This window comes from Haliotis asinina, chromosome 9 (genome assembly GCF_037392515.1).
Source record: "Haliotis asinina isolate JCU_RB_2024 chromosome 9, JCU_Hal_asi_v2, whole genome shotgun sequence".
In the NCBI taxonomy this organism is placed as follows: Eukaryota; Metazoa; Mollusca; class Gastropoda; order Lepetellida; family Haliotidae; genus Haliotis; species Haliotis asinina.
In genome coordinates, this window is record NC_090288.1 from 18,801,058 (window position 1) to 18,822,532 (window position 21,475).

At 40.4% G+C, this 21,475-nt stretch overlaps 1 protein-coding gene across 1 annotated transcript in view; it reads left to right on the forward strand.

Annotated features, from left to right (window-relative positions):
* The window catches only part of LOC137295782 (cilia- and flagella-associated protein 54-like), a 79,689-nt gene that overhangs the window by 35,790 nt on the left and 22,424 nt on the right, over window positions 1–21,475 (forward strand). The window contains exons 28-49 of the mRNA XM_067827323.1: window positions 1,841–1,963; window positions 2,069–2,372; window positions 2,530–2,622; window positions 3,567–3,693; window positions 3,887–4,007; window positions 4,267–4,347; window positions 4,557–4,622; window positions 5,554–5,658; window positions 5,910–6,007; window positions 6,150–6,370; window positions 10,168–10,355; window positions 10,540–10,779; window positions 11,523–11,752; window positions 12,119–12,369; window positions 15,247–15,399; window positions 15,863–16,048; window positions 16,940–17,201; window positions 17,686–17,752; window positions 17,880–18,080; window positions 18,256–18,519; window positions 18,619–18,770; window positions 19,214–19,344. Coding sequence (XP_067683424.1) covers window positions 1,841–1,963; window positions 2,069–2,372; window positions 2,530–2,622; window positions 3,567–3,693; window positions 3,887–4,007; window positions 4,267–4,347; window positions 4,557–4,622; window positions 5,554–5,658; window positions 5,910–6,007; window positions 6,150–6,370; window positions 10,168–10,355; window positions 10,540–10,779; window positions 11,523–11,752; window positions 12,119–12,369; window positions 15,247–15,399; window positions 15,863–16,048; window positions 16,940–17,201; window positions 17,686–17,752; window positions 17,880–18,080; window positions 18,256–18,519; window positions 18,619–18,770; window positions 19,214–19,344 — 3,664 coding nt within the window. The remainder of the gene's footprint in view (window positions 1–1,840; window positions 1,964–2,068; window positions 2,373–2,529; window positions 2,623–3,566; window positions 3,694–3,886; window positions 4,008–4,266; window positions 4,348–4,556; window positions 4,623–5,553; window positions 5,659–5,909; window positions 6,008–6,149; window positions 6,371–10,167; window positions 10,356–10,539; window positions 10,780–11,522; window positions 11,753–12,118; window positions 12,370–15,246; window positions 15,400–15,862; window positions 16,049–16,939; window positions 17,202–17,685; window positions 17,753–17,879; window positions 18,081–18,255; window positions 18,520–18,618; window positions 18,771–19,213; window positions 19,345–21,475) is intronic.

A 21,475-nucleotide genomic window follows, 5' to 3' on the forward strand; every position in this document is an offset into this window, starting at 1 on the left:
CCACCTCACTTCCAAGAGTGAAATTGTTATGTTATAAGCAATGTCATGCAAAATCCTATTGTCCATCAATAAAATCCATATTTTACTACCAGTAGAAAGTAATTGTCCCTTTGTAAGTCGGTGAAAACACTTAAATAGCATTCATCCCAAGACAGGGTGCCGCTATTTTTTAAAATCTTGAAGTCAAATCCATTTGAATTAATGAGATTATGTATGGTTTGTTCTCATCAAGTTAGAAAATCAAAACAACATAAATGTGTATTTGAATCATTACCAAAAGGAGTTTGCATGACACAACCTGTAACATAACCTAAGCGAGGTCGGGGTCAAAATGAAAATACTGCGCATTAAATTTCTTCACTTGCTAAATTTACTTGGTTTGTAACGTTCACTCACCAGTATGTACACTTGTAAATATACGTCTTTATACTTGGTTTCGTAATCCTAATTACTTTATGATCATACTTGCATGCATTTTGGAACTTAATAAAATGCAGCGATCTGCGAATGTATAACAGGAATGTAATATGTAGACATTTCATAGTTTTCCTATATGAATCATAATTCGCACGCACGCCCTAGTGTATGTCGTCTGCATCATTACACTTAACAACGAAAACAATGATTCTGTTGAAAGCTATGACAACTTATTAAAAAGAAAAATGCAAATATTAAAATTAAAGTTATAGGAGCAATGTCAAGCTATTACCTTCTTCGAGGAATGTATCCATCAATATCCACAAAAACAAGTGATATATAATTCATCTGCAGATTTCCCAAAAGATGTGTCTTTAACAGTCTAATATACGAAAACTTGATGTATCGTTTCAGGTTTTTCACATTGCTGTATAGTTTTATTGGTTACCCAAGATGGCACACCTGGCAACTAATTGCATAATGTGCGTCATTCTTTTTAAAAAGTTATTTGGTTAGCCAATAATGAGCAATCAATCAATGTATTGGCGGTTAATCCTTTGAAAGAAGGGTGTTGTTTTACATAGACACAGACACGACAGAGTGTATTCAGTATAGATTAGTAAATGTACATACTTAAACACTACCTTTCGACAAATCCCCCATTTAAATCCCCATAAAACTAATTAATCAATCAGCGTGTTATCGGTTAATCCTTTGATCGATCCAGACAAAAGAAATGCCAAATGGGGGCCTTTGTCGGGTAATCTAAGTGGCGTTACCACTAATTATACCTGTTGTAAATTCATTAATTGAGCATCAAGTGAATAATGACAAATAACGTGTAGGTTTATACCACCTAACATGGATTACAACCTAGCAACACCAAGTGATTTTGACAGAATCGTCTATGAAAACAAGGGTTGTAACTCGAAAACTAGGCAAAACAGGAGACAAAACTAAATGATAGTAGATTGTGAGAACATATAGCTTTCATTTTTTGCAACAGCTTTCGCGATTTCAGGTTTTGTACAAACCTGTAAACAAAATAGTTTAACCCCTGAAATGTAGATGAATACTGCACAGACCCTCATTTCTATACCCACTATTACGTCACAGAGACACTCCGCTCTGATTGGTTGAAATTTAATTTGCGGTTGAGAATTGTGCACTGTTGACAAAAAGGTCGATTTAGGGTAATTAAAGATTGAAATGAGCAGTTTTAATGACAGGGTTTAATTTTTAACGATGTCAGCAAGTGATTTTGCATTTGTACCCTATTAGAGTATATGTGACCTTTAAGATAAGGATGAATGACCTTCTTTTGTCCAGATTATATTAATCTGAAGACCACCAGTACCCAGTACATGATTTTTAGTGATAGCCTGAAGTGCTCTCTCACTCCTCCACTTCTTTATATCACTAGGTCCTGCAGAGATGCCATGCAGTGCTGCAGGAAATCCCAGCTGGGCTCATACAGAAACGTCAGGGCAACATTGCAGACAGTCTCCATCACATGACTGCCTGTATCACATTCCACATGGCAAAGGTAAACCATTACATTGTCCTTCAGCAGCACACTGGGTAGACATTTACAATCATCAAATGATCAGTATATGGTAATCTGCTTTTCTAAACTTGATGTTTCCATCAGGTTCTGCGTACATGGGGACAAAAGACTCTTGCAAGCAGCATCAATGAAAGTGGCCGTCTGCTGCTGGCGACGGAGATGCCGGAGGAGAAGCCCTCCAAGGTGGAGGGTGGTGAACCTGAGAAGGGGGATACGACAACTGTAGCGACAGAGAACACAGATGTGGGATCCATCACCCTGCAGGCCATGAAGAAGAAGACCAAGAAACGCATCGGACAGAGCACATTGAACAAGGAGGAAACAGATGGACCAATCAATGAGGAACTCAAGGCACTCACTGCACACATACTCAGCCTCACAAAGGCCTGTAAGTCACAAACTCACTTATCAAGCTTGTATACTTTTGGAAGCAGGTAGATTGCATTGTGTCTGTGCCTTTAAATGAATGATTAATGAAAATGCTTTTGATGTTCTCATGTCAGTTGACATGTTCTTTGGACATAATCATGTTTCCATGATTTTAGCTCACAATGAACATGAGCTGACGGGCAATGAAGATCCTAGCATCCTCCATGCATACATTGCCTACCTCCCCAGCAAGATGGCCTACAGAGAAGGTAGGTCTCTAATTTGGGCCTTTCTAATTGTCCATATGCCTTACACTAAGCAACTGGGATAACAGCAGGCATATTTGTTTTCACCCTGTAATATAATGACGATTTATGAAACGGTCATATCATATCTGCATGTATAATGGTCTAGGACCTTGCACATAACAGTTTATATGTCACAATATACTCGGTGAGGTATTGGAATTGATGCAGTTTACATGATAAGACATGAGTAATAATTAAATGCAGGTCACATAAAGCAGGGATTTGGAAAGGCAGGGGCCATAGACCATTTTGCACATCAGATTGAAAAATGGTCCATTAAAATTTGAAAGTTTACTATAGATACAAGGGCAGTGGCCTATACTAAATCCAGAAAATGGCTTATAATCCTGAAAATGGCCCATTGTCAAAGTTCTCTTTCCCAGCCCCTCATAAAGGATGATGTAGATTATACAGCGGCATAATATAACAATCATAATGTCACTTTTGTGATAGAAAATACATAAAAACTCTCTTCACATTCTTCACATATTTGTGTCATCCATTAGAAGGATAAAATATCTACCAATTATGTGGTACATATACTCAAGTGAGTGAGAATGTCTTCCCATCTGTAAGTAATTAACTATATTATGCTGACCTATTCTATCCTAATAAAACATGAAGGCAGGGAAGGTTAGAGAGGTGGAGGATCAAGGATTAACTTTCCCCCTGAGTGAACTATTAAAACTGTATTCTCCCGCTATGGAGCCCAGGTCCAGCATGGGACAATCAAGCTGATGACAAATACCATACATACTCAAATAAAAGCCTAATCCAGGATCACTATCACAATTAAACTGTTTAAAAACAATACAATATTTACTCAGATAAAATGTACAAAAAATGGTATTGCCACAAGGACATCAAATAGGTCTTGATTTAATGCAGCTGTCATGTTGTTCTAGTGTTGAAGTTCAAGCGCCGGGCACGCTACCTGGAGTTCTTTGTACATGTTGCCCAGAAAGGACTGACAGAGGGTCTGGCAGAGCAGGTGGTGGATTGGTGCGAGGACTCCATCAACTGGCTGTCCAAGTAGGTGTTCCAATGTACACCTGTACAGGTCATTTGTACATGCAGGAGATAAAGAACCCTTTGTCACCAATATGCGCAAAACCTATGACAATATCAGAGTACAGTGGATAATTTGGAAGATAAGCATATTTATTTAAGAATGAGGTTATTTCATGTAAATAATTAAAGGATGTTACCATTTCTTGTTTGACAGACGAAATGAACAGATCATTGGCAACCGAGTATTTATGAGCAAACAGCCCGGAGTGATCACTATAGGTGGAGATGACCCCAAGAAGTTTGCTGCAGCCATGGTGGAGTACAGCAAGGACAAGGTGGATAGGATGGTCAGACACTGCAGATATTTCTGCATGCTGTTGATTTGTGGAATTAGTTGATGAGCTGCTCAATAATCTTCAAATTTCCTTGAAAAAATTAATGAAAATAATATCTGAAATGATTCTTTCATTGATAATAGGGCCAGGGAAGGAATAGTTGAATGTTTCCATGAGAAATACATGAGTATCAATAGAATGCATGTTGAATCTGATGCCCATGATGTTGCTGAGGAGACTTCCTCTGACATGTTGACAGGAACCCACACCAAGAGGCAGTGTGAAGCCGACAGGGCCAGGCAAGGCAGGAGGACGATCAAAGAAGAAGGCAAAATATAAGGTAAGTCACTATCAAGTGAGACATTGTTATAGTGATTGGCAGATTGTTTCGTATTTCCAGCAAAACCATGACTCAGTTTGTCGTAAGTCTGTCGTGAGGCAGCTGGTAATTTCATTCAAAGCAAGTGTGTTTAATGTTGTTGTTTTCACAAGACTCCTGTCATGATATATTATTCTTTCTGACTGTATTCATTGTATGTCCTTTGCTAGCCCATCGGCATCACCCCTCACATGACAGATGCAGCTCGTCACGCCCAGGAGGAGGCTGAGTTGAAGGTGAGTCTCTCAAACAAACAAAGAGATGTGAAAATAGTGTAAACTCAGTGGTTATGACAGCCAAGGTAAACGGTTGTTCTGAAATATAAATATAGTTAGTAGAATTCTGAGGGTTTATCAGTACAACTATTGTCTTAGTGGTGTTGAGAAGGATAACCCTAGAGCCGTCCCTTTAACCACAGCACGTAGTTTTCATGTAAGAACATGAATTTCTTGCCTGTGTAAGTTATCTTGTTTTTTGCATAAGGTTAATCAGTTAATTGTTAGTATATTGTTGAAGGAGGGACATTATTTTATCTTAAAAGGAGTCTACAGACTAAACACAAAGTATATGTCACATGTTTTGTGCTCTCTTTCATCGCCATGCTATAACAAACTGCCTGCCTCTGTTTCTTGATGCATACAAGAGTGAAACTGAGTTAATACTGGAAAATCTCCGAAATATTGAGAATGTAAGTTGAAACTCTGTGGTATCACAACCATGCATGGAACCACAAGCACTTGTAGCATGGAAATACATACCTAACCAGATACCATGTCTAAAAAATTACCCATCTGCACTTGGTGGAAAGAAAGGCTGTACTGGAAATCATTGTAATTTATAGCAAGGTGCAAGGTATATACTGGAGTTGTTAAAGAGCTCAGTTGGAGTTGACCAGATCTACCTGTAGAGAGATGTATTCAACAACTAGCTTCAGTTTGTAGTTAGCTACAGTGTATCTTTAACCACCCTCCTTCACTCACACACAATTCAGAAATAGGTCTGTACTTTGTGATGCATGTGTGTTAATGCACGATCTGCACAAAGGTTTGACTTGGGCAATTCTTCAAGAATGGTTAGAACAACATTGTTTTGCTTAGATGTAGTTGTGTTTAATGTGTTGAGTAGTGAATCTACAGTGTGATTTAATTGGTGTTACATGTTTGACAGGCCCTAGAGAAGCTGGGGCTGTACCTACCTGATGCTTACCGCACTGCTAACCGTCGCCGCCGGATGAGGAAGATCAGCACAGATGAACTGCCATGGAGGACTCAGGTACTGCTGCACAAGTGTCTCAGTTAAACTTATTGTTTGCCTTAGGTCTGCACAGTTATAAAAGAATGGTGTCCTCCATTGGTTCCATGTCATGAAATGTTAAAGTGACATCCTTCATATGAAGAAAGTATATTTATTTTTAACAATCTGAATGTACAGATAGTATAAGTGGTTTGGAATACAAGAATGAAATAATTCCGAAAGCTCTCATTCTCATTGTCATTTGCGTCTATAACTTTCCTGTGATGCAGCTGAACATCGTGCAGGGACTGAGTCACTTTGGGGCATTCCTACAGAAGCTGGAGAAGAGGGAGAAAGTCCTGGGCTCATCCAGCTGCAACATGTACAAGTAAGACAGCTCTCTGTGTCTCCATATTCTTCAATACTGGTCCTTGACTGCTCTACATAAGTAGGCTAGTTAAGCATCTTGTTGAACCATAAACAGGAAAACTATAACTGTTTGTATATATGCATCATGTTGATGTCTGCAGAACATCCTTCCTGGACCAGGAATGGTTCACCTTTGAGACAGCTGGAACCCTGATTGTGGGTTGGGAGGGTGGCCCAGCTCGACAAACATCTGCTCTTGGACTGGCAGCCTCGCCACGCAAGAGTGATGAACCAGTGTCAGCTTTAAATGCCCTTGACCTTGCTGTGGAGCAGGACCGACCAAAAACTACAGGCATTGAGTTTGCTGCTGCTGCTGCTACTGGTGGGCATTAACTTCTGACTTCAGTTAATCAACTGGTGTATTTTGACATAGATTCAAACAGTTCTTCAAATGTTTGTGATGTGCTTGATAAGTTAAGTACTTTTGTTGTTCTGTTCAGTGACAGCTTGGGAGATGATGCAAGTTTTTATATATGTCTTAAAACAATGTTCCCTGAGAATTTGATATTGGCACTGTCATTGCACTCCTCCTAGCTATCTAGCTGAAGAGAATCAAAGACAAGTCTGTACAGTTTCAGAGGGGCCAGTTACATAACAGATTATAAATATGTAGGGGTCAGGATTTACTAAGGAGTCTTTGTGTTGGTATCATAAATTGTATGTTTCTGCAAAGATAGTGGAACACTTGAAATCCCTTGAAGTTCCCTTGTAACTGAAGCTGATGTACAAAACACACCCACCCACGGGAAGCATCCCTTTCCTGTTAATACGATCACATGACCAGCCATGCTTGTCACGCTCTCTTTCATTGCACAACAAGGATGGTTGGAGGCACTTTGGGTCACGATACGTCGATAAGTTTTTGGTTATATTTCGGTCCTTTAATCTAAATTGTATTGTATTCAGTTTTGGGATTGTACTTATTATCATCATGATGTAAAATTATTGTTGAAGTATATCAATTTGATCTCAGTTAATGAAATCATGCTCCCAATGATTCAGAATTTACAGTGTATTTATATACTGTTCAAAGGTGTGCTAAGGACAAACAACATAGACTCTTTCAAGTCATGTCTAATAAATCGGTTGATTCTGCGTCTAGTAACCAACCATATGTTAATCACTGCTGACATTCATGATTTTAGTGATCAGCTAGATGTACCCCAGGGGTTTGGTCGAGATACCAGCGAGATTTCATCTAGATCACAGAAGGGGACATTGTCAAAATTGTGATTATCTCATCCTAAGAAATTGAGGTAATCGTCACTGTCAAAGACTAAGTCTTCAACTAATAGATCAGCGCTGAAACTACACTCAACATCTTGCATGAAGTCCTTCGGTGATGAGATCATCCCTTCTGAAGAATGTCAGATCTATGAGGAACCTCCACTTCTACTTCCTGAGGTACAGATCATCAGCATGCCTGATCAATGTTCAGTCCCTGCTAGACCTTCATCAACTATGTCAACAACAACGCTACAATCTTCAGAGAGTCTACTTTCTACTCACACAGCTACAACGTCTACACTCAACACATCAGATGCTTCTGCGAATCAACCACTGCTGCTTGCACCACAGTCACTGGACACCAGCGTCCTCATGCAACAGTTCACCACTCATATCTGATGGATTGCCGTTTTGAAGAGGAACGGATACGTCAGTCATCAGCTACAACTACAGTCACCCTACATGATGGTTCATCCGCTGCACTAGGTCCGTGGGATGAAGAGGATGCATTGTATACAGCGGCAAGCATTCACTGGAATGACAATCATTCCAGGAATACAAACAGACAGGAGGATCATTCTGACGTTCGCTGCATGGACATTGATCCCTACTCGCAAGGATTTGATGGACAAGGATAGACGTCACCGATGTCTATCACACATCACTCTAACTCAGAGATCACATCATGGATTACCAACCGGTTGTACCTCGTCCATTGAAATTAATTGAAACCTATAAGTTGAGTAACAAGGACATCGACATGTTGACATTTCCTCCGATTCTGCCGATATCTACAATCCCAGAAACTTTGTCAGCAGCCTTCCAGATGGTGACCAAGTACCAGCAGCAACACATTGCAATCTTCAGTGCTCGTCAATTCCCACTACTTCATATAGATGAGGACTATAAGCTCATCAATGAGACTTGCGACAGATACAGCAAAGTGGAGGAAAAGCAACTGGGTCAACTGGATACAACCACTCGGTGTACCGTCTTCGGACTTGCCTATTCCAGGGCTATCAACGAGGCTCTCATCTCCACGTTCAGCAGTCTAGAGACTGAAGAAGATATGATGATCCTCTCTGCACTCTGCACTCACCACTCAGAAGGATCAACAATTCATCTTGGAGCATCTAGCCTCTATGTCTGCGGGATTGAATAAACTACTCCAGGCAGTATTATTGTTAGCGTCATCTTGGGGTGACAGCTTTACTTAAACCCTTGTATTGCTGAAACGAGGACGTTGCTTAATCCATCACCTATGACTACAGGGAAGTAATGATGATAAACCCGATTGACACTTTGACTACTGTCCTCAAGCATACAAAGCTTGTGACAGCAAGAACTCTTTTCATTGGTCATCTGGAGGAAGCAAGCATTCCCATGGAACAGGACATCCTGTCAGAGGTGCTAAAGCAGAAAAGCTCTGAAGATCAGGTTCAGAATGACTGGAGTTTTCTCAATGACAAGTACGTCATGAGCATCCTATGAGACAGCTACGAGATCCCACTATAGGCAGTACTACTGGTCACAAGAGACCCAGCACTCTTTGTGTATCCCACGGCTAGCCGATGCCAAATCATCTCTACTACAGAAAAGCGAAGTCAAAAAACCACATCTGAATTCACTGACACGAGGATTCTGCTCCCCAATTTTTCTTGTACCCAAAAAACTCCAAGGAAAGGTTTTGACTTATCAACATCATGAAGGAGTTCAACAAAGATTATCTACTGAAACCAGAACATCAACAGATTCATATACCACAGGTGCAGCATGTCATCCATCCAGCAGATTATCTAGCAAGCACTGACCTACAAGATGCCAACACAATCTCACACACTGCTACAGCTGACCTTTCAATTCTTCCGCATTGCGAAGACTTGAACTTCCACATGAAAGTATGTCACATCCCAGCTGCATGCAACGTCATGGCCAATGCGCTGCCATGCCCACTACAACCATCTCCAATGGAATGGATGCTACATTGACAGGCATTTCGACATATCAGTCAGATGTTTTGATCTCTGCAAATAGGCCTATTTGCTACAAGGTTCAACAAGCAGAGACCAACATTCGTATCTCCAATGCCGGATAGTATGGGCAACAGATGCTCTCTGTTGATGTACTTGTAATGAAGATACTTGTATATGAAGAAAGGCCACGACTGGTCTTGAAATAATGACAAATACTTGCATAAAACATTACTAGGACGCTAGCTGATCTATATATCATTACATTCCAGTCAAGGAATGCTTCACAAGAAGACAAGTTTGACGGGATGTGATCCCCCCATCTCACAGATGAATATTGGAAGAACAGGAGTGAACTAGTGCCGTTATAGTTCTCTAAGTGGGTGAGTACTGGACGTACTAATATTGCAGTCAACAGAATCAAACGTGACCTGATCCACCACTGCATCGGATTCTGTAAGCATAATAATAAACATGAGTCAGGATAAGGAAAAATATGTAATTTTCTGAATAAATTTGATATTTTACACTTATCCTGACTCATGGTGTCAAGCCCTCCCAATTGCCCCTCTCAAGCATGCTGAATTCACAATAATTCTCATGTCATGCTTATGAGATTTTGGGAAGAGTGCACAAGCATGGCTGGTCATGTGACCATATTGGTGGGAAAAGGAGGCTTCTGGTGGGTGAGTGTATTGTACATCTGCTTCATTTACAAGGGAACTTCAAGGGATTTCAAGTGTTCCACCATCTTTGCAAAGAGGGAGGAGATAAGCATAACAAGCATGAGTCAGGATACATATAAAATGTAAATTTTATGCAGAAAATTACATTATCATATGGAGGGGTATTTGAGATTATTAAGTAGTTATCAAAGTATGACAGAAACAAAACCATTAGTTCCTCATGTTGGTTTTCCCAGGTGCCCCACCACCTCCCCTATACACCATTCCACCAGAGGCAGAGGACACGCCCAGGACATACCGATCAGAGCAGGTGTCATCCAGATATGAACACAAACACCACATTGATCCTGACTCATCACCCCTGTCCACAAGAGCAACAGTAGAAGCCCTCAGTAGAACATTCAAATACTTCAAACATGCAGTGGTAAGTAACTGTCACGGCCATTAATAAAGCATTCATAGTGTTGCAGTAACTGTATACTTGATCATAGGCTTACGAATTGTTAAGTGCATCAGATGCTTTAAGAATAGAGTTTTAGGTTCAAAATAGTTTACTTGATTTACAACTGACAAAAACATTATGAGCATGATGCTTGTTCCTGTTTCAGACTCTAGCCCACAGAGGGCAGCACTGGACACTGTTACAGAACGCAGCACGTGCTCTGTGGAACTGTGCCCATACTGCCTTACTGCGTGCCTTCACTGCCAACCAAGGAGGACAGGATGCAGGCCTCCTCACCATTGATGTTCTTCGCTCTCTGGTGTGGTCACCACTCCACATGGCTGCAGATTGTCTACTGGACATGATGGTGCATCTGCAAGTGGACCTTGACCACCAGGCATTCAAGGTAGGAAGGGAAATCATTACAGGGTCATTGTAAACATCAGTCCTCACCTGCAGTATATTTTAACCATATACTGTTATACTGAACCTGAATGGGTACCTCGTTAGCATGAGAAAGTCACATTAACTTGGTGTGCCTAGTGGCTGCAAGAGGTGGATGCACATATCTGGTAATATGTTTTTCCACTGAGATTGACATCCAGTGATCAAAGGAAAAACAAAGGAGCTCTTTGAGCATGCATGTGGTATGGACTATAGCTCTATAGAGATACTAATGTGATAGTGCTGAAATAGTGAAAACTGCAGAGTGAATCAGATGTACAATAAGTGTATTCTTCAGAACTATTCTTGCAGGACATCTAAAGTCATGAATGCACAAATTAATGTCTCTAATGTCGTCGTCTAAGTGTTCCACTAGCATGCTGTAGGTAGATAAAATTACTAAAATGCATTGTCAAACACTAATGCCTCCAAGGTTTCTGAAATCTCCACACAGATAAACTGTACATAAAGAGAGTGATGTGGGGTTAGGTGGTGTTCAAATGAGTATTGTGTGTAAATACAGACTTCAGCTGCACAGATGCTACAACATGCTTTTGTGCATTTAATTTTGTTCGTAAGAATTTCACAAAAGTTGATAACAATCTGGGTTTTCTTGTAGCACATCCACCACTCTGACACTGTTTGAGTTTTGCTAACACTCAGACTCACGTAAAAATACATCATTACTGTTTTACAAAAATACAGGCCAAGTCCAAAGGTCGTAAATCTGGCACTTACTTTGAGTCCTGGTATGGAGATGTGAAAAATGAGAAGGGTGGAGCAAGTCTGAAGTTTGAGTCTCCCATGGATGACATGAGCGTGGTGGACGTCCGCTTCATACGTCGCCTAGTACTGCGAGTGCTTGAGATGCTGTACTATGAGCAGAAGTGGGAAAAGCTGACAGACATTGCTCTCAGATTTAGTGCCATCTCCAAGTGAGTTTGAGAGACACTTATGGTTGTTGCAATTGATGCTATACAAAATATTTAAAATAAAAGATGAAGCAGGATTATTACACACTTTGCTAAAAACAGAATTAATATAAACTTTTGTCCTGTGGTCATTTTAGAATGAGACATTGTGGATAATACCTGCTTGATTATGTTCCTAACCAACAATAGTACAAAGTCTAGTGCAGCTAAATCAGTACATACCTGATTGTGGTGGTCTACTGTCAGGCATCAGACGTGTTTTATAAGGGAATGGTAAATACTTATGAAAAGCATAAACATCATTGATATTCCTGTGAAACACAGTGCTCGTACATGCCTATCAAGCTGCTTTCACTCATGCCCTCCTAGTGACCGGTATGCAGAGCAAGTGATACCTCTCCTGGTCCATGCCCAGAGGAAGCTGGACCAGCGTATCTCCAAACTGGGTGGAGCTGCCCCTCCTCAGCCTCACTACATAAAGCTGAAGGCCCAGCTAGGAGGTGTGATCCAGGCCAAGGACTACCTCAAAGCTCAACTGAGGATTGATATGGACAGATCCAATTATCAACAGTTAGAACCTGGCAGTCAAATTGATCCCTTGGGGCACAATGTACATTCTTGTGAGTAAAACATGTTTTCTAGAAACCTTAACCAAATTTAATGTCTCTTGTAAATAATGTTCCTTCATTACCCTCTCCAGAACCATAAGGGCTTTGAAGCTCAGTCTGATCTTATATTCAGATATATTTCAGATTTTGTCCTTATCCTGACTCATGCTTATTTTGCTTGTCTCCTTCTTCTATCCGAACACAGTGAAGTTCCCTTATTTAAAGTGGACGTAAAATCAGTACTCACCCAATGAGTAACCTCCCTTGAGCCCATGCATTTGGCGCACAAACCAGTCACATGACATGCCATGCTCATCACTCCCTATTCACCTTAGAGGACAGATGTGAGGGCACTGGAGTCCCAATATGAGACTTATCTATTAATAGTAGTTTTGTTCTTATGATCAACTAAATATTTTTTAGTTATCTGTATTTGGTTTTTGATCTGTATATTTACATCATGTAACAACAACACCAACCCGTTTGTTCTACTGGATTATCTCAAGACATATCTCCTCTGAGGGAGACACAGAGACAATGTCTGCAGGGGAACTTGCCTAACTGAGACTGCATAGTCATCTATTCATAAATGCATCTCTTCAAGGATGAGGCCATCATCTTGGTAATGAAGTAGTGTTGGGGAAGTGGTCAAGACAAGAGCAGGCTCTACATATCAATCTCTGAGAGATGAAAGCAGTGATCAATGCAATAAAACATTGGGCAAGTCATCTCAGGAACGCCAAACTCAGAGTTCACACTGACACCTCCACGGTTGTGGTCTATATAAACAAACAAGGGTCAACAAGGTCACCAAGTCTATTACAACTCACTTTTCACCTGTACAGCATCATCCACAAGCTGAACATGCTTGTGAAAGCATGACACATTCCAGGGGCAGAGAGTGTCATAGCTCTATCTCGACAACTGCAGCCCATCTCCAACAGAATGGATGCTACATCCAGAGGCATCCTGGCTCATAATGCAGATAATAGACCTGTTTGAGACCAAGTTCAACAAACAGATACAGATATTTGTGTTGCTAGTACTGGATCCACAACCCAGGGCAAAAGATGCTCTCAGCTTATCCTGGGAAGGACTAAACATGTACCACCTCCAGTACTAATACCTCAAGTATTACAGAAAATCAAGGTTCCTGTAATTGATTTTGGTTGTGCCCTACTGGCCAGTGTGGGTGTGGTTTCTGACCTCCTTCAAGACATCGGAAATCCTGCCTTAAAACTACCAGAATGGCCAAATCTGCTAATTCATTCACACACCAAGCAAGTGCATGGAAACCCATCAATATTCAAACTATGTGTATGGAACATATCAACACTTGTTCGAAGAAATGATGATATTCCGCCAGAACAGCAAACGCTGTCACTTTTGCCCTACGCACATCAACTCAGACACTTTACGATGATAAGTGGAAGAGTTTTGAGACATGTGCAACGTGGAAAGGATTTACTGCAAGTAAAACATCTCATCCTCAAGTGGCTGACTACTTGTGTCATTTGAGACACACAAGATACCTGAAAGGCTCAACGTTATCAGCGTACCTAGCGGTGCTCAGTACAGTCATCACTATGAAGACTGGCATAAGGTTGACTCAAGTACCAGAACTGCTTTCATTACTGCATTCTTTTAAGTTAGAAGGCCAGCAAAAGAAATTCAAGGCTCCTGCACGTGATCTAAACATAGTACTACAACATTTTACAAGAAGCACTTAGGAGCCTCTAGACTGGACATCCTTTGACATGCTAACACAGAAAACACTATTTCTGTTTGCATAGTAACAGCCACATGGATTGTGCTGGATTATGCGCAAACATGCTTTGAGAAAACAACGCATTGAGACAGCGTGCACCTATGACTCAGATGGGATTTTATTGTTAAAAATCAGTTGGCAGGACAACCTGACAGACAATTTCACTATATATAGTAGTCAGTTCGAATGACATGCAAGATTTATCCTTGTGTCCCATCAGAGAATTGTAAATCTACGTGCAACAGACTAAAACAATTAAACAAAAATCCAAGTGCCTATTTATCCTGATATCATCTGAAACACCCTCATAAGTTTCAAGGAATACTAATTCGGTGTGGATGAGAACCATTATGTTATTACGTGGGAACTGCTTGGTAACAATTATAATGGAGGGCTGCTTTTGGAAATCAATCCAATGCAATACTTTTTGAAAAGCCAACACTGAAGATGTCGCTGGCATTCACCTATTTGGTCCACTAGCACAACAACTAAAGCTTCTTAAAAGTGATGAGAAAATCTCACCCTTTTTTATCATGACTCATGAGATCAACCCTCCCATCCTCCCCTCTCATGACATTCTGGATTTCCCTGCAAATTCGGGTGCCATGCAAGTATTAGGAGATATTGAACAGATGGCATGTCAGATGACTGGTTTGCACACCAAATGCACAGGCTTAAGGGAGATTACTTGTTGGGAGATTTTACGTCCATTTTGAAGAAGGGAACTTCAAGAGACTCAAGTGTTCCACTATGTTCAGATAGAAGGAGACAAGTATAATAAGCATGTGTTAGGATAAGTATAAAACATCAAGTTTAATCAGAAAATTACATTTTTAGCAGACTTGAAGTTTTATGGCAGAAAAGACAAATATGTCAGATATATTTTGTTTAGTATGATTATTTGATCTGCTCATATATAGTGCAATAAGTTTTCTGTTTGTCCTTATCCTGAGTCATGTTGATTTACTTCTCTCTCCTATTCCCCAAAACACATTGTAAACTACAGGAGTGTGAACAAGTTTTCAGTAGACTGTTTTTCAGTATGCTTTTAATGCTGTTCAATGTTCATTGCTTAAAATCAAACGGTTTATGTCATGGCAATAATGTTTTATTGCCTACAGCTGATGACTCACAGCGTATAGTGTCTGTTCCTGTCGATCCTGACAGTAGTTTGAAGACTCTCCGCAACACCCTGGATGCTGCACACTACATCGCCAGGGCGCTACATCACAGCCGCAAGCTACTGGTGCTGTACCTGGGAGGACAGATGAATGGTGAGCACCTTCCTTCTATGAAAGGACATATCTTCCACCCTGACTTGTGGCAAGTGCCATTTCATCATCAACACTTACTTATTGCTCTTGGGCATAAAGCAATGTGTACTTAGCTATTCACCCTATACTTGAATTGACTATAGCACCTTGACCATTTTGTTGATGATAGATGTATGAGATAGCCCCATTATGCCTGTTTAAGAGGCCTCCTCACTTGCCCCATTCTAAAAGGACATGATTCCTAGTAACAGGAATTATAATGCAGCCCTAATATGTTGCAGTTGATAAATCAACAATCCTGCCTCAAGATTGATTTGATTTTTATAAAATTACAGTCATATTATACACATTTGATCTTGATGTTGTAATTTATCCCTTTCTGTCTGTCATGGTCTGTGTTCCGGGTTACAGGGTGACTGTCACAATATTAGTTGTTTTAAGACTGTGTAATTATACCCTGCAGCATCGGAAGCACCTCTGAGCAAGTCTCCATCAAAGGTTGAGTTTGTACCCAACACAGCTCACCCACAACCCACTATGCCGCAAGACTTGAGCCAGGAGCAGTTCTTGTCTGTCAGTGACATCCAGACATCACCTGTACCACGCTCACAGCTCGGAACTGTCATCTCATCCTATGAGAAAACTATAGGTAATGTTCCAAGAAGCTGTTGCATATGTAGGATCAGTGCTGTCATGCACTTCACATAGACAAGTCATGACTACAGTAGTAGAAAACAACAAATATATGATTTGTGATACAAGATTTTCATTTCCCAAAGTGAACAAGCATGAGTGTTAAGTTACTTCAGGTTCTCTGATTCAAGAAACAGATAACTATAAGAAATGTGTTACAACATTTAATGTATATGTAGCAGAACTGCACATATACACACAGACGTCATAGACTGTGGAATTCATCAGTAACATATATATATTTCAAGGTGGCATTGATTACAAATCCTGAAACTATCAGATCCACAAAGTAGGAAATATAAGAGTATATAATACACGTACATCAACACATATCTGTCATATAGTTTTTAGAATAATGTGAATGCCAAGGCTATGCTGGTCCACCTTTATTTACGTTTACTAAAACATATCATAAAATAATAGTCCACTTTCAAACCTGCTCAAAGTGCTGTTATTATTATGATTGCACGATGCCATTTAGAAAGTGGTCAAATGCAACATATGTCATATTTGAGATTTCATTTTCTTAGTAAAGTACAAATTCTAGTACTTGTTTGGTTGAGTCCCATCCAGGATTCAAACCCTCACCCTCAAAGTCAGGCACCTAAACATCAGCACATAAAGACAGAAGTCGCAGTGGGTTGCTACTGTTAGTATAAAGTACTGACTGTATAAAAACTCAGTTGACCAAAATTGTGACTTAGAAATCATACATAGCTAAAGATAATGTATAAGTTTATAGTGTTTGAATTAGCAAATGTGAGAAAAACATAAATCCTCATCTCTCAAATATTGTTGCATTACAAGGCAGTTTTCAGCTTTGCATGACCAACTTCCTGTTTTCTAGACATGCTGATGGCCAAAAACCAGAAAGGTCTTGCTTCCCAAGCCATGAGGGAACTAGGCAACGTGCTGTATCACACTGGCAACATCAGAGGAGCATACCGGTGCTGGTCAGACTCGCTCGACATTGTGCTCAACACCACAGATGCTCTCCACTCCTGGCGGGAGATGCTGAAGGGAGAAGATGACATCAGCCAGGAGCTGCTCAAGAGATGTGGACTGTGGGGCTGTATTCAGGGAGGGGTACTGGCATCTAACATGGCACAGTAGGTTTGACTGGCTTATGGAACATGGAATAACTGTGTATATTTGACAGCCATGAAATGAGAAGCTTCAGAAAACTATTTATATTTTCAACTGGTTGGTTGGTTTTGAAGTTGAATGCCACTCTCAGCAGTATTCCAACTGTATGGCAGCTGTCTGTAAATAATCGAGTCTGGACCAGACAATCAAGTGATCAGCATCATGAACATTGTCCTATGCAATTGGGATACAGTGACGTGTCATCTAAGCCTGACCACCCAATCCTTCATACCACAAGCATGGGTTTCTGAAGACCATTTCTAACATGGATCTTCATGGGTCAAATTTTCAACTGATATTCATTATGGCTGGTCATTTGATGGGTTTAACATTTACGATATTCTAAAAGCACATACCCTCTTTGTCTGATAGTTTAAATACATACTTTGATGCATTTGAGCTGACATGATGCAACAGCTATTTACTCTTGAAATTTTTTTTTTACAGGTATGTGTTAACCTCTGACCTTGGACTGCGAATGGAATGTTGCTTTCTTTCTGGCTTCTTTTTCAAGGTAAGGCTGGATTTCACATGAACCCTCTTGGGATGATCAGTGGTCAGTGAGGCAACATTGTTTCTTGATAGTTGGTTAGAATGTGTTTCCAAGATGTTCTTTGCTCTAACAGATTTGTCTACCTTAGGGATTGTTCCGGTCATCTCTGCCTCACCCGACTGCTGACCGTGACTACGCCATGTATGAGGTGGGCGAAGGTTGTGAGGTCACTAACCTTGTCCCTGGCCTTGACCTCCTGTCAGACAGGTTCCGCTGTGATGGAAGACAACTTGTTTCTGCATTGAGATGGGTTACTGAAGAACTCTCCAGAGGGAAGCACAACCTCTTTGTAAGTGAAGTCTTTCTCTCTGCCAAACCATGGCTTCTTTTTGGCAATAATATCCATGTACTCTAAGCTTTTGTCAGCTGTACATTTGTCTTGTATGTATACTTCAGATTTGGTTTACATGGTCTGTATAACAAAACAAATTTTTTCTATCAAAAACATTTTTCTGTTTTGTCAGGTTCTTCCACTGCTGACATTGTACCAATATTTCACGACGTTTGTGTGTCGCGATCTGCAGCGATCTGTTGATGGCCGGATCCTAAAGGTGCGGATCTTGACTGATCTGAGTCTGTACACTGAGGCCTTCATCACCCTGCAGCGACTGCTGCATGGTGAACGTCTTCCCCACACAGGAGACAGCAACTTCAGACAAGTGGAGTCCAGGATGAGCTCCATCAAGTTCAACACTGCCAAGCCTATCACAGATCCAGGCAATCTTCGGGTAAGAAAGCTCTGTTTGAATCCATTACTGTGTGACAGCATCATTGTGAAGTATGGAAAGTCTATGGTTCATTTAATAATTATCATGTTACATTTTCAGGTGATTGAGACTGTCCTGGACAAGCGTCTGTCATCCAGCCTGGGCACATTATATGGCCCTCACATGACTTGCCATCTCTCCATCGTTCAGGCTCACCTCTTTGTAACAATTGCCAGTGCTATCCCTGTCCTGCCTGCTGCAGAGGATGTGATGTAGGTTGGCTCTGTGCCACAGACCCTAAAATGTTATCCAGCGCCTTGTTGTCTGATGGGTTAAAATCTATTTAGAACAGATAAAGATGATGTTTCAGGGTATTCGATCATAAATATTGACTGATGTTGCCAGAATCAGATATGTTTATGTCATTCAGTGGGAATCAGTGGAATAGTACGCAACAACATTTAATGTCCTAATCATGTAGTCTGGAATCACTGCTTTTACTGCTTAAAAGGATTCAGTGTAACTGAACAGAAATTGCAAAGTCAACATAATTTGTTTGTGAGACTCCAGGACATATGACCAAGTGATATGTTTTTTTTTTAGTTCTACCTGAAATATGGAGCTGTCTAGGTATGACTGAGATTTGTAGTTGATTGTCCCTTTTGTACGAGAATTAGTTTTTGTATGAGGTGATGTTTAATGTATATACTTGCAGCCTACTGGAAGGTCAGGTCTACATGAAGCCACGTACAATCAGCACTATCTCCCGTGGTGGACTGGGCAGTAGAGGCCCCAAGCTATCTCAATACTCCATGAGGTCCCCACATGCAGAGTCCCCCAGAGATGGTATGTTGTTCAAAACTGTACAGGGTAGTGAGGTGGTTCAAGTGGTTCCTTCATTCACTGTTTACTGTCAATATTTGGAGATTTAGGTCAATGTAACTGGTATATGTTCATTATCCTATGCTGCCTCCCTGAAGATGATGGCACCAACACTGCTTTATCCTGTGCTAAAATATTCAATTCAGTTTATGCAATACATAGCTGCCCCCATGATCAAACATATCCTTGGTGACATTGTTTTGTCACTCACAACTGTTCATACTCATAAACAGTGTTTCCGGTAGTTTTGAAAATTGTCGGTGGCTTATGCCGACAGGGTCTGAAAATTCCGTCTCAACTAGTTTTTATCCAGAGAGAAAGTAATCAGTATTCGTAACAAAATGCTGCATACAAATGTGTTGCAAGGTATGCTGTGAGTTGCTTGATGTTTTAGAATATGTTCATTAGAACCACATTAAATGCAATTATTGATTCAATGCCATGCTGAGACAATCAGAAAATTATTTCAAATGGTCTAACTACATTCAATAAATGTGTTCAGAATGTCATTAAATAAATTGAATAAATTGATGAATAAAATTAAAAACAGCATTCAGAAAAGTTGTCAAACGTACATATAAATTACTATGTCCATCCTTTGTGTGATCATGTAATGTAATAAGTCAAGTCACTGACAAGTGACATCTGGGCTTTTGCCACCTCAATATTTATGGTCAGACATGATGTTTAATGCAAAAAACTTGCATGAAGCACATGCAAACCCCCTGTTGTCTATACTACTATATTTGTCACAGCCCATAACATAGCACAGTATGTTCCATAATTTCCAATTATTATTTCCTTTTGTCTGAATCTAAAAGTTTTCGTTTATGAGGACAATATCCAATACTGTAAAATGAGTGGTTGCCTCGGGTCACATGCCTAACTTGGGCCAATCACAATTCCTATAGCAGACTGTGCCGAAAACGTGTCATTAGAAACCAAGTTTTATCCAATAAAATCGCTTCTTACAACTGTGAAAATTCTCTCAGCAAGGGTACAGTGGGTTGATATTCAGAACTTTCAAACAATACCCCCTATGAAGTGAATTGAATCACCTCACATGTTCTTCATACGAAGCTTATAAAACAAAGGTATTTTCCACTACTGTGTCATGTTAGCAAATGGAAAGCTATTGATATCAGAAAACGGGTGACTATATGTATCCTGAGTCAAAAAAGAAATCTCACATTCTTTCTTCAGGGCACTATAAAAGAACACAAGATGGTTAAATTCTTATTATTTCATTGCTGAGATTTGTGTGATGTACTCAACACACTGACAGTGCCACCATAGTTCCATTATGCTACACCGCCGTTCCAAAACATGAATATACAGAATGTTAAGTCACAATATGGACATTGAGAATGGAGACTGGCAGCCTGCAACCGATTTTGAATGGCCTGTGAGGACAGTCAGCCGCTAAACATCTCAGCCCTGGTTCATGTAGCAGGCTGAAATCTGTCACGTAGGTGACGTAGGACAAGTTCACAGTCTTCTGCTCGTGACGTCACACACGGATGACCCAACCTTAGGCAATCAGAAGTGGTGCCAGTTTGTTGTAGATGACCTTGCAAGTCATACACAGTACACAACTGCATCCCATTGCTCTTGTGACGTCAATAACTGATCTTCACGCTTCAACGTGCCAGCGGCACGTTTACGTTGCACATTTGACAGTCGTGGCATTTAAAGTACTGTTAGACCTGCCAATGCAAACACGTGCAAATTAAGAAAACTTCGATGCGAAGATCATGTGATCGACTGCACATGCAAACCTGATTTGGTACTAACGTCATTTGCTCAACAAATGGATGGGTTTGAGTGAGTTTTGCTAACGTTTTTCTAGAGTCGAAAGATCCCATTTCGGATGCATATGGCTGTTATGACATGTCACAGTTGGAAAACATCGTCATATTTTTCTGTACCCTTAACCACTAGATTAGATGTTTGCCTTCTATTTTGCATCTTATTGTTCCTGAAAAGAACCCTTTCAGTGTACACTGTTCTTTTTTACAACTGGAAGCCATTTTTTTTCACTACGCACGCAATGATTACCACTTGCTATGGCTATAAATAGATAACAGGTTGTGCC